Below are 12,734 nucleotides of genomic sequence, written 5' to 3' on the forward strand. Positions count from 1 at the left end.
ATATATATATATATATATATATATTTAAGTAAACTGAGGCACAGGGTGAGAGATATCCCAAGGTCACACAGCAAGTTGGTGGCAAAGGCAATACTAGAATTAGGACCCCGGACTCCCAGCCCAGTGCTCAAGTTCTCTCTCTAGGGGCAACCACCTCACAGAGGGATCTAGGAGCCCTGGGCCCCTATCCGTTCTTTGCACCTGTCCCCAGCATATGAAGCCTGAGGCCATACAATTTGTAAGTGAGAAACCACAAATTTTGATATTAGGCAGACTCTTCACTTCCTCCCTTACCAGCTTTGTGGCTTTGACCTTCCCACTCTTATTTCTCAAACCTGCAATCTTCTCATCTGTGACTGGGGCATCATCATCTCTCCTTCACCAAGCCAGTGGGGCCATGCAGGCTCAATGATTCATGCATGATAAATGCTCAGAAACAGAAGCATCATTATAATTCTTGCCAATCTTTCTTCTGGGCCTGGGACTCATGTTTGACTCTGGCAGACCCTCCCAGACCACCCCCTCCCCAACAACCTTAAGAACAAAGTGGAGGGAATAAGGAATGTCCGGTAAGAGGAGGATGCTACAAGAATAAGTTTATTTTTGTGTGTGCACACGCCACCACGCCTGGCTAATCTTTGTATTTTTAGTAGAGACGGGGTTTCACCATGTTGACCAAGCTGGTCTCGAACTCCTGACCTCAAGTGATCCACCCAACTCGACCTCCCCAAATGCTGGGATTACAGGTGTGAACCACTGCACCCGGCCAAGAATGAGTTTTTACAGCAGGAAATGCTATTTACCCAAGCCTCAAATTCTTCCTGCACGTCACAGCCACTTCTCCCCTTGAAATCACTAAATGGTAGCAATCCCCAGAGAGCCGTGACTAATGAGGAATAATATATCTTATTTTGAGTCTAAACCCTCCCTTTCTCCACCCTCTGAAAATCTAGTGAGTGGAGCTGGTCCACATAAGGGAATGCTTGTCTTCAAATGAATTGTGCTTAAATACGTTTAAAACTGAAGCAAATCAGGAAGCCTGTTCTGGATGTGTTCTTTTCTCTCTGCCTGGGTCTTACCAGTGGGAAAGGCAGAACGGGAAGTCTAGGCCAGGCACAGTGGCTCACGCCTGTAATCCCAGCACTTTGGGAGGCCAAGGTGGGAGGACTGCTTGAGCCCAGGAATTCGAGACCAGCCTGGGCAAAATGTGCAAAAAATGTATAAAAAATTAGCTGGGCATGGTGGTGCATGCCCATAGTTCCAGCTACTTGGGAGGCTGAGGTGGGAGGATTGCTTAAGCCCAGGAGGTCGAGGCTTCAGTGAGTGAAGATCGTGCCATTGCGCTCCGGCCTGGGCAACAGACCAAGACCTTGTCTCAAAAAGAAAGGGAAGTCTAGACTGGCCTTTGCGGGGAATGTGTCCTTCATTCACACACAGGATGCCATCTCCAGCCCGGTCCCAGAGGGTGGAGGTGCTGGGTCTGAATGCCCGTGATCCCTTGGAAGCAGGGACTGGCTCACAGCCTTGGGTCACGAGGAAGAAAGAGGCAGAAGAACCACGCACTACTTGAGTTCTGGCTCTTTCTCTGACTCCGCTGCCTCCTGGCTGGGAGACCATGGCAAGCTGCCCGTTGCCTCAATGGAGGCTGTATTGAGGTGCCTCCTAGTACCCACCTCAATACAGGAAGTGAAGGGTTTTTTTTGGGGGGGGTGGTTTAGATGGAGTCTCATTGTATCACCCAGGCTGGAGCGTAGTGGTGAGATCTCAGCTCACCACATCCTCTGCCTCCTGGGTTCAAGTGATTCTCCTGCCTCAGCCTCCCCAGTAGGTTGGATTGTAGGCACACACCACCACACCTGGCTAATTTTTGTATTTTTAATAAAGACAGGGTTTCACCATGTTGGCCAGGCTGGTCTCGAACTCCTGACCTCATGATCTGCCCAACTTGGCCTCCCAAAGTGCTGGGATTACAGGTGTGAGCCACGGTGCCTGGCTGGGAAGTAAAGATTAAAAGGGATAATATGTACACAGGGCTCTCAGGGGTGCCGGACACAGGGCGTGCTCATGTCATCCAGCATCCGTGCTCATGTCACACAGGTTGTGTTACGTCATTCAGCAACAGCTAGAATCTGATTCATGTGCAGTGACTCCATCCACCAGGAAAAGTAGCCCACTGGGGGTCTGGTGCCTCCTTAGCAATTCCACCTCCAGACACGGAATGAGAAGGAGAGGAGGCCAGAGAGTTGTGGGGCTTTGCATACCAGAGGCAACAGGGCCTGGAGAGCTCATTTAGAATCTCAAAACATCAAAAAATCCCTTCTCGACCTCCTTCTGTTACTAAGGGGGAAAACTGACAGCCCGGCAGCAGAAAGGATTGTCTAAGTCAGCTGGATAATGAGGAGAAAGAGAAACATATTGCTGACTTCCTGTGTGCCAGGCACCCCACCAAACGCTTGGCATACATTATTTCATCTGATCCTCCCAGTAGCCCAGTGACTGTTGTTCCACCATTACTTTCATTTTACAGATGAAGGTCTTAGAAGTCAGAATGTTTATCCAGCTAGGAAACAGAGAAGAGTAAAGATCTTTTTCAGGCTGCCCCATTTCACAGCCTATGGCTCTTAAATCCACCAGGCAAACTTGCTCTTTGCTTTATAATGTCATGAAATTATTCAGCCCCACCACCACCCCCAGAATCCTCAAACAACCCTACAGGAGTAGATGCTACCATTCCTCTGGAGTTGGCCTTACTCTGTGGATAAGAAGACTGGGTCTCAGAAGCAATGCAGTGTAGTAGATAAGAAGCTGAGCATTTGGGGCATCCAAGGGGGCAAATCGCTTGAGTCTAGGAGTTCGAGACCAGCCTGGGCAATATGGCAAAATCCTATCTCTACAAAAAAACACAAAAATTAGCCAGGCATGGTGGCACATGCCTGTAGTCTTAGCTACTTGGGAGACAGGTGGGAGGATCACCTGAGCCAAGATCGCACCACTGCAGTCCAAACTGGGCAATGGGAGTAAAACCCTGTCTCAAAAAAAAAAAAAAAAAAAAAAAAAGGCTGGGCTCTGAGGGCTACAAACTGCAAGACCCAGGACAAATGACTAATGAGGAGAAAGAGAAACCTATTGCTGACTTCCTGTGTGCCAGGCACCCCACCAAACCCTTGGTATACATTATTTCATCTGATCCTCCCAGTGGCCCAGTGACTCATGTTCCACCATTGCTTTCATTTTACAGATGAAGGTTTTAGGAGTCACAACATTTACCCAGCTAAGGAACAGGGAAGAGTCAAGATCTTTTTCAGGCTGCGCCATTTCTCGATCCCATGTCTCGAGATCCTCCAGACATCTCAGTTTCCTCACCTGTAAAGTGTGGGTATCAGTACCACCCACTACCCTCAGCGGGTGGTGAGCATTCGGTGAGATGGTGCATGTGAAGTGCTGCAGGGGTTGCCTGGCACATGGCATGGGCCTCAGGGTGACGGCTCTGTGTTCCGCAGGTGGGCTCCTTTGGGAATGGCACGATTCTCAGGAGCACCAGAGAGGTGGAGCTGGTGGCGTTTCTGAGCTGTTTCCACAGCTTCCAGGAGGCAGCCAAGCACCACCAAGAAGTTCTGAGGCTGATACGGAAAACCATGTGGCAAAGCCAGGACCTGCTGGCCCTCGGGCTCCAGGACCTGAGGGTGGAGCAGAGAGTCCCCAGTGCTCTCGTCCTCACCATCCAGACCAGGGGGACTGCGGAGCCCATCACGGTCACCATCGTGCCTGCCTACAGAGCCCTGGGTAAGGGGAGGGGAAGCCCACCCGACTCACACACTTGCCCACCCCAGGAGACTTCCCAGTGTCTCACCTTTACTCATGGCCATGCGCACACACCCACATTCATTCATTCCATCTGTGTCCTATGCTCAGGGCTGGGTTATTGCAGTGCACAGAATTAACCCAACTCTGGCTATCATGTCGCTTAACTTGAAATACAGAAATTGACCAAAGAATTGCAGAGAGAAATACATGATTGCAGGCCGGGCGTGGTGGCTCACGCTTGTCATCCCAGCACCTTGGGAGGTCAAGGCAGGTGAATCACAAGATCAGGAGTTCAAGACCAGCCTCGCCAAGATGGTGAAACCCCATCTGTACTAAAAATTTAAAAAATTTAACCGGGTGTGGTGGTGGTCGCCTGTAATCCCAGCTACTCAGGAGGCTGAGGCAGAGAATCACTTGAACCCTGGAGGTGGAGGTTGCAGTGAGCTGAGATTGAGCCACTGCACTCCAGCCTGGTCGACAGAGCAAGACTCTGTCACCAAAAAAAAAAAAAACATGATTGCAAATGATGTAAATGGTGGCCTGGATAACCATAGAAAGAGTGCTCAGGAAGTGGCTTTCTGGGGAAAGAACACTCAGGAGGCACTGACACCCAGTGAGGGGAAGGAGCTAAAAGTGGGGTTGGGGGTCTGTCACTGCGTTTTCTAGAAGCAGATCCTAAGACATGGATGTGAGGACAAGCAGTTTATTTGGGTGTTCATCCCAGAAAGCACTGGTAGGGAAGTCGGAATTGAGGTGGGAAAGGCAAGAATTCAATACAACATGCATCCGTGGGCAAGTCACCACCCTGAGCTTCATGTCCTGGGAGAACTCGCAGTCACGTTACGGAATGTGCCTCCGCGGGATCCCAAGTGGGACGCTGGAGTGCTTACTCACCAGCTTCCCAGCCGTCACTGGTTGGGGGCTGCTTCCGGAGCACTAACTCACTGGCCCTGTTGTTTGTCCTCGGGCAGAGTCCTAGGTGTTTGAGGTAAAACCTACATGCTGCAAGCCCAGACCCTAGAGGTTTCATGTGATGTGCTAACTCCTATCAGCTGCAGTGGCCTGCTGCGCAGAGTTGCTCTTTGGAGAAGGTGTAAGAGACAGGATCTGATTTTAGCAAGGAAGAGAGTGCTGGGATGTCTCAGTGATGTGTACCATGGAACTGGTTCTCCCTATGAGTTTTTGGTTTTTTTTGAGATGGAGTCTCGCTCTCTCGCCCAGGCTGGAGTGCAGTGGCGCGATCTCGGCTCACTGCAGCCTCTGCCTCCAGGGTTCAAGCAATTCTCCAGCCTCAGCCTCCCAAGTAGCTGGGATTACAGGCACCCACAACCATGCCATGCCCGGCTAATTTTTGTATTTTTAGTAGACATACGGTTTTGCCATCTTGGCCAGGCTGATTTCAAACTCCTAACCTCAGGTGATCTGCCCACCTCAGCCTCCCAAAGTGCTGGGATTACAGGCATGAGCCACTGCGCCCGGCCTCCCTATGAGTGTTGAAAGAGATCCAAAACAGACATTAAAGAAAACAAGGGACATTGAGGACATTCAGGGAGGACAACAGGAGGGGCCTGACGCATGGAAAGCCCAATGTTGGTTCTCGAGAGTAAGAATTTCACAAAAAGGACAGTTAGACAAGGCAAACCTTTGGTTTCTGTAGATATGAGGTCTCAAGTGTCCCTGGAGGGATAACTCCAATGTATAAGCAGGCTCTCCCCAAAATACTACTTACCACCCTCTGGCTTCCTCAATCCCCAATCTCTCCCTTTGCTTCCTCACTCCTCAGGGCCTTCTCTTCCCAACTCCCAGCCACCCCCTGAGATCTATGTGAGCCTGATCAAGGCCTGTGGTGGTCCTGGAAATTTCTCCCCATCCTTCAGCGAGCTGCAGAGAAATTTCGTGAAACATCGGCCAACTAAGCTGAAGAGCCTCCTGCGCCTGGTGAAACACTGGTACCAGCAGGTGAGGGGGTTGCCAGGATGGTAGAGGCAAGGAGAGGGAGGAGGGTGGGGAGGAAAGACAGGGCCTGATTTTCATCTCAGGAAACTGCACCCAGGGGAAATGGAAGCATGTAGAGAGGGAGAGAATGCTAGTCTTTTGAAATGTAAAGTGAAACCGTCAGTGAAGAAGGTGGAAAAGGAGGAGAGGAAGAGGAGAAAGAAACAGAGAAGGAAGGAGAAAAATAGGTACTCTACAGTATTTCAGTAAACTCGTTCTTTTTATTTTATTTTATTTTTATTTATTTATTTATTGAGACAGGGTCTTGCTTTGTTGTCCAGGCTGGAGTGCAGTGGTGCGATCACCACTCACTGTAGCCTCCACCTCCCTGGATCAAGACCTCCCTGGTTCAAGCGGTCCTCCCACCTTAGCCTCCTATGTAACTGGGACTACAGGCACACACAACCATGCCTGGCTAATTTTTTTACATTTCTTTTGTAGAGACAGGGTCTCACTATGTTGACCAGCCTGGTTTCGAAGTGGTCTCAGGCGATCCTCCCACCCTGGCCTCCCAAAGAGCTGGGATTACAGGCACAAGCCACCACACCCACCCCACAAGTTCTTGTTACCCTTCAATTACAGTCTAGGACTGGCAGATGTCAACTTCGCCAGGTACCATGGCCATTAATCACAGCAGGTTAGGGCCCAACAAGAGGAAGGATTTTTTTAATTCCACCCCAGGAGTCAAAAAGAGGGCATGTGTGAGTGTAAACCGTCCTCAGGGACATTTCTCAGGCAGCAGTTCAGTCAGTTTTGGAAACAAGATCTGCCCCCAAGATAATCAATGGAAACTCCAACTACAAAACAGAACTCAGACACAAAAATCATTTATTATATAAAACTTGCAGAGAAGTTACAAGGGAATCAGACAGCAGAAGGAAAGATTTGATGCAATGAAAATAAAATAGGCCGGGCATGATGGCTCACGCCTGTAATCTCAGCACTTTGGGAGGCTGAGGCGGGCAGATCATGAGATCAGGAGATCGAGACCATCCTGGCTAACACGGTGAAACCCCATCTCTACTAAAAATACAAAAAATTAGCCAGGCATGGTGGCAGGCGCCTGTAGTCCCAGCTACTTGGGAGGCCGAGGCAGGAGAATGGTGTGAACCCACAAGGCAGAGCTTGCAGTGAGCCAAGATCGTGCCACTGCACTCCAACCTGGGCAAGAGAGCGAGACTCTGTCTCAAAAAACATAAAAATAAAAATAAAATAAAATAAAATAAAATAAAATGTAACAGAGATTTAAAGAAAAAACAATTACTGGCCAAATATGGTAGCTCACGCCTGTAATTTCGGCACTTTAGGAGGCTGAGGTAGGAGGATCACTTGAGCCCAAGGGTTCAAGACCAGCCTGAGCAACATGGTGAAACCCCCGTCTCTACAAAAAATACAAAAATTTAAAAAATTAGCTGGGGGTGGTGGTGGGTTCCTGTAGTCCCAGCTGCTTGAGAGGCTGAGGCGGAAGGATCACTTGAGTCGGGAGGTGAAGTAAGTTGAGCTGGGTAATGTTTTTATCCATTCACTAAGGCTTACATCTTACTGATTACAGGCATCCTACATTTTATATATCATCTAAGTTTTAAGAATATAACATTTCACTAGTATTGGAGAAAATAACTTATATTACCATAGTTTAAATTTCTAACAAAATTATAATGTTATTAGTTATGGTTTACAAATTTGAGTGTTAAGTATGAATTCACAAAAAGTTACAAAACAAATTAACTTATAAATTTATTTATTTATATTATTTTTTTGAGACAGAGTCTTGCTCTGTCACCCAGGCTGGAGTGCAGTGGCATGATCTCGGCTCACAGCAAGCTCTGCCTCCCGGGTTCACATCATTCTCCTGCCTCAACCTCCCGAGTAGCTGGGACTACAGGCGCCCGCCGCCACGCCCGGCTAATTTTTTGTATTTTTAGTAGGGATGGGGTTTCACCGTGTTAGCCAGGATGGTCTTGATCTCCTGACCTCATGATCCGCCCACCTTGGCCTCCCAAAGTGCTGGGATTACAGGCGTGAGCCACTGCACCCGGCCTTATAAATAAATTTTAATTCAAAATTGAATTTCTAAAATCAGGGATAAAGTTTTTCTGTTAGTAAGTCAGTGACTTATAGGAAAGGCCCAAAGTTTCATTTATTTGGGAGATGAGAATTATACAAGATGATTCTGTATTTGTCTCAAGGCCAGAGTGTTATAGTTTTTTTTCTCTAAACTTGGGATGTGATCGAATATTCATATATGATGGCCATAGGAAAATATGTCCATTTTACTTCCACATATCAAACTACTGAATATTTGACCAAAATTTTCACTTTCTGGCTAAGTATCAATGTTATCAGTGAGAGTCGTCTTCTTTTTTTTTTTTTTTGAGACAAGGTCTCACTCTTGCCCAGGCTGCAGTGCAGTGGCATAATCTTGGTTCACTGCAACCTCCTCCTCCCAGGTTCAAGCAATTCTCCCACCTCAACCTCCCAAGTAGCTGGGATTACAGGCACCTGCTACCACGCCTGGCTAATTTTTGTATTTTTAGTAGAGACAGGGTTTCACCATGTTGGCCAGGCTGGTCTCGAACTCCTGGCCTCAAGTGATCCACCCGCCTCGGCCTCCCAGAGTGCTGGGATTACAGACATGAGCCACTGCGCCTGGCCTCAGTGAGATTCTTAACACAGGAAGTGACCAGTGTCAATTAAGATGCTTTCTTTTGCAAGTAAGAGAAAAATACAAAAACCAACTCAAACTAGCTTAAACAATAAAGAGAATTATCAGCTCATGTATGAAAACCCCTAAACAGTCGGGGGGGCGGGGTGTGGAGGGGGGCGCTTCAGGCACTGGAGAGGGCACTGGCTCTGTTTCTCTGGCATTCTCTCAGCTTCTCATTCCTCTATATGTCAAATTGGTCCTTTGGCTTGTTTCCCTCTTGGTGGCAAAGTGGCCACAACTGTTCCTGCCCTCATATTCACACGTGGGAGGACTTCTCTTCTTTCAACCACTGAACAAAAGAACTAGGCTTTACTCTAGTTGAGCCAACTTAGATCGCATGCCTTCTCTTGAACCAATCATTTGCAAGGGGGAAAGGTTTATGCTGATAGGCCTGTGCCAGTCAGGGTCCATCCTGGAGCTGCGGGTGGGGGTCAACCCCTTCCAAACATCATGGCTACTATGCAATGGGGAAGGAAAGAATGTCTGCTAGAGAGGCAACCCCAATCTTCACTACAGAATCTCAACTATTACCATTTTTTCCTCTATCTAAGGAAACCTTTCCTTTCTTTAAAGAAACATTTCTCAGAAGCTTAATACATTAAAATAGATTTAAATGGGACTGGTTAGGCTAGGATGCTTGTGACCGAGCACAGCCTGCTCACACCTGTTCCTAACTTCATTCCAGGAGTTACATCTGTCAAGCACATATTGAAGCCCAATGGACTAACTCAGCCCTTTAATTCTAAAATGGTGAAACCTATGTCCACAGATGGAATGTGACGTGGCCAAGGTCACACAGCCAGTAGGCAGCAGAGCCAGGACTAGAACTTGGATTTCTCAGCTTCTGGTCCAACACCATCCTTACACAGAATCTTACGGTCTCTCTCTCTCTCTCTCTCTCTGTCTTCCCATCTCTTTCAACAGTATGTGAAAGCCAGGTCCCCCAGGGCCAATCTGCCCCCTCTCTATGCTCTCGAACTTCTAACCATCTATGCCTGGGAAATGGGTACTGAAGAAGATGAGAATTTCATGTTGGACGAAGGCTTCACCACTGTGATGGACCTGCTCCAGGAGTATAAAGTCATCTGTATCTACTGGACCAAGTACTACACACTCCAGAATGCAATCATTGAGGATTGTGTCAGAAAACAGCTCAAAAAAGAGAGGTACTGGACCACTGTTTGCCCACCAAATCTCACAGAAAAAGAAGAGAGAGGAGCTAGCGTAACGTGGTATAGAGTTTTATGGACTGGCTGTATTAAGCAGTAAGGCTGCCACCATAGTTGAGCATTGACCTCCCACACCAACACAGCTGGCATCTCAAGTTGGTGGCTTATCAAAGTCACTGGGGGGCCATGGGGCGGGTATAAGCCTGTTCCTTGTTTCCTAAGCCACCCTCCACCTTAGCTTGGCCCTCTTGCTCTCTGAAGACCATTTTAGTGCTCTGTAGGAGCTAGCATGGGAAAATGGAAAGAATCTTGGAGACTCAAGTTTAAATCCCAGCTCAGCCATTTTCCTACTGCTATGAGCCTCAATCCCTTATCCATAAGCAGGAATAAACTGGAACATGCAANCCTTATAAATAAATTTTAATTCAAAATTGAATTTCTAAAATCAGGGATAAAGTTTTCTGTTAGTAAGTCAGTGACTTATAGGAAAGGCCCAAAGTTTCATTTATTTGGGAGATGAGAATTATACAAGATGATTCTGTATTTGTCTCAAGGCCAGAGTGTTATAGTTTTTTTTCTCTAAACTTGGGATGTGATCGAATATTCATATATGATGGCCATAGGAAAATATGTCCATTTTACTTCCACATATCAAACTACTGAATATTTGACCAAAATTTTCACTTTCTGGCTAAGTATCAATGTTATCAGTGAGAGTCGTCTTCTTTTTTTTTTTTTTGAGACAAGGTCTCACTCTTGCCCAGGCTGCAGTGCAGTGGCATAATCTTGGTTCACTGCAACCTCCTCCTCCCAGGTTCAAGCAATTCTCCCACCTCAACCTCCCAAGTAGCTGGGATTACAGGCACCTGCTACCACGCCTGGCTAATTTTGTATTTTAGTAGAGACAGTGTTTCACCATGTTGGCCAGGCTGGTCTCGAACTCCTGGCCTCAAGTGATCCACCCGCCTCGGCCTCCCAGAGTGCTGGGATTACAGACATGAGCCACTGCGCCTGGCCTCAGTGAGATTCTTAACACAGGAAGTGACCAGTGTCAATTAAGATGCTTTCTTTTGCAAGTAAGAGAAAATACAAAACCAACTCAAACTAGCTTAAACAATAAAGAGAATTATCAGCTCATGTATGAAAACCCCTAAACAGTCGGGGGGGCGGGGTGTGGAGGGGGGCGCTTCAGGCACTGGAGAGGGCACTGGCTCTGTTTCTCTGGCATTCTCTCAGCTTCTCATTCCTCTATATGTCAAATTGGTCCTTTGGCTTGTTTCCCTCTTGGTGGCAAAGTGGCCACAACTGTTCCTGCCCTCATATTCACACGTGGGAGGACTTCTCTTCTTTCAACCACTGAACAAAAGAACTAGGCTTTACTCTAGTTGAGCCAACTTAGATCGCATGCCTTCTCTTGAACCAATCATTTGCAAGGGGAAAGGTTTATGCTGATAGGCCTGTGCCAGTCAGGGTCCATCCTGGAGCTGCGGGTGGGGTCAACCCCTTCCAAACATCATGGCTACTATGCAATGGGGAAGGAAAGAATGTCTGCTAGAGAGGCAACCCCAATCTTCACTACAGAATCTCAACTATTACCATTTTTTCCTCTATCTAAGGAAACCTTTCCTTTCTTTAAAGAAACATTTCTCAGAAGCTTAATACATTAAAATAGATTTAAATGGGACTGGTTAGGCTAGGATGCTTGTGACCGAGCACAGCCTGCTCACACCTGTTCCTAACTTCATTCCAGGAGTTACATCTGTCAAGCACATATTGAAGCCCAATGGACTAACTCAGCCCTTTAATTCTAAAATGGTGAAACCTATGTCCACAGATGGAATGTGACGTGGCCAAGGTCACACAGCCAGTAGGCAGCAGAGCCAGGACTAGAACTTGGATTTCTCAGCTTCTGGTCCAACACCATCCTTACACAGAATCTTACGGTCTCTCTCTCTCTCTCTCTCTCTGTCTTCCCATCTCTTTCAACAGTATGTGAAAGCCAGGTCCCCAGGGCCAATCTGCCCCTCTCTATGCTCTCGAACTTCTAACCATCTATGCCTGGGAAATGGGTACTGAAGAAGATGAGAATTTCATGTTGGACGAAGGCTTCACCACTGTGATGGACCTGCTCCAGGAGTATAAAGTCATCTGTATCTACTGGACCAAGTACTACACACTCCAGAATGCAATCATTGAGGATTGTGTCAGAAAACAGCTCAAAAAAGAGAGGTACTGGACCACTGTTTGCCCACCAAATCTCACAGAAAAGAAGAGAGAGGAGCTAGCGTAACGTGGTATAGAGTTTTATGGACTGGCTGTATTAAGCAGTAAGGCTGCCACCATAGTTGAGCATTGACCTCCCACACCAACACAGCTGGCATCTCAAGTTGGTGGCTTATCAAAGTCACTGGGGGGCCATGGGGCGGGTATAAGCCTGTTCCTTGTTTCCTAAGCCACCCTCCACCTTAGCTTGGCCCTCTTGCTCTCTGAAGACCATTTTAGTGCTCTGTAGGAGCTAGCATGGGAAAATGGAAAGAATCTTGGAGACTCAAGTTTAAATCCCAGCTCAGCCATTTTCCTACTGCTATGAGCCTCAATCCCTTATCCATAAGCAGGAATAAACTGGAACATGCAATACAGGATTCATGCAAGGGTTGGAGAAGATCTGTGTTAAGGATCCACAATATCTAGCATCTGGCAGATGCTAAGTAAATGCTTATATTGGAGCATGTGCTTCAGCATCCCATTCATATCCCCTCGGCCTTTACCGTTCTAGGGAAGGTTGGTTTCACTTCCAACTGTCAGCACCTGCATCCCTTTGCCAGCAGACCCACTCTGAGAACAGCCCTTCACCAGATCCGGTGGGAGTTGGCGAATAAATACCACAGCTCCCTCACCCCAAAGATGGAAGGAATCTGGGTCTCATTCCATACGCTTTTTTTTTTCTTTTCTTTTTTTTCTTTCAGACCAAGTTTCACTCTTGCTACCCAGGCTGGAGGGCAATGGTGCGATCTCAGCTCACTGCAACCTCCACTTCCTGGGTTCAAGAGATTCTCCTG

The 12,734-nt window shown here is 47.4% G+C and overlaps 1 protein-coding gene across 1 annotated transcript in view; it reads left to right on the forward strand.

Annotated features, from left to right (window-relative positions):
* OASL (2'-5'-oligoadenylate synthetase like) overlaps positions 1-12,734 on the forward strand; it is a 38,999-nt gene that overhangs the window by 19,360 nt on the left and 6,905 nt on the right. The window contains exons 3-5 of the mRNA XM_017872057.1: positions 3,501-3,783; positions 5,588-5,763; positions 9,431-9,672. Coding sequence (XP_017727546.1) covers positions 3,501-3,783; positions 5,588-5,763; positions 9,431-9,672 — 701 coding nt within the window. The remainder of the gene's footprint in view (positions 1-3,500; positions 3,784-5,587; positions 5,764-9,430; positions 9,673-12,734) is intronic.

The sequence above is a fragment of the Rhinopithecus bieti genome, unplaced genomic scaffold (assembly GCF_001698545.2).
Source record: "Rhinopithecus bieti isolate Rb0 unplaced genomic scaffold, ASM169854v2 scaffold_6776, whole genome shotgun sequence".
In the NCBI taxonomy this organism is placed as follows: domain Eukaryota; kingdom Metazoa; phylum Chordata; class Mammalia; order Primates; family Cercopithecidae; genus Rhinopithecus; species Rhinopithecus bieti.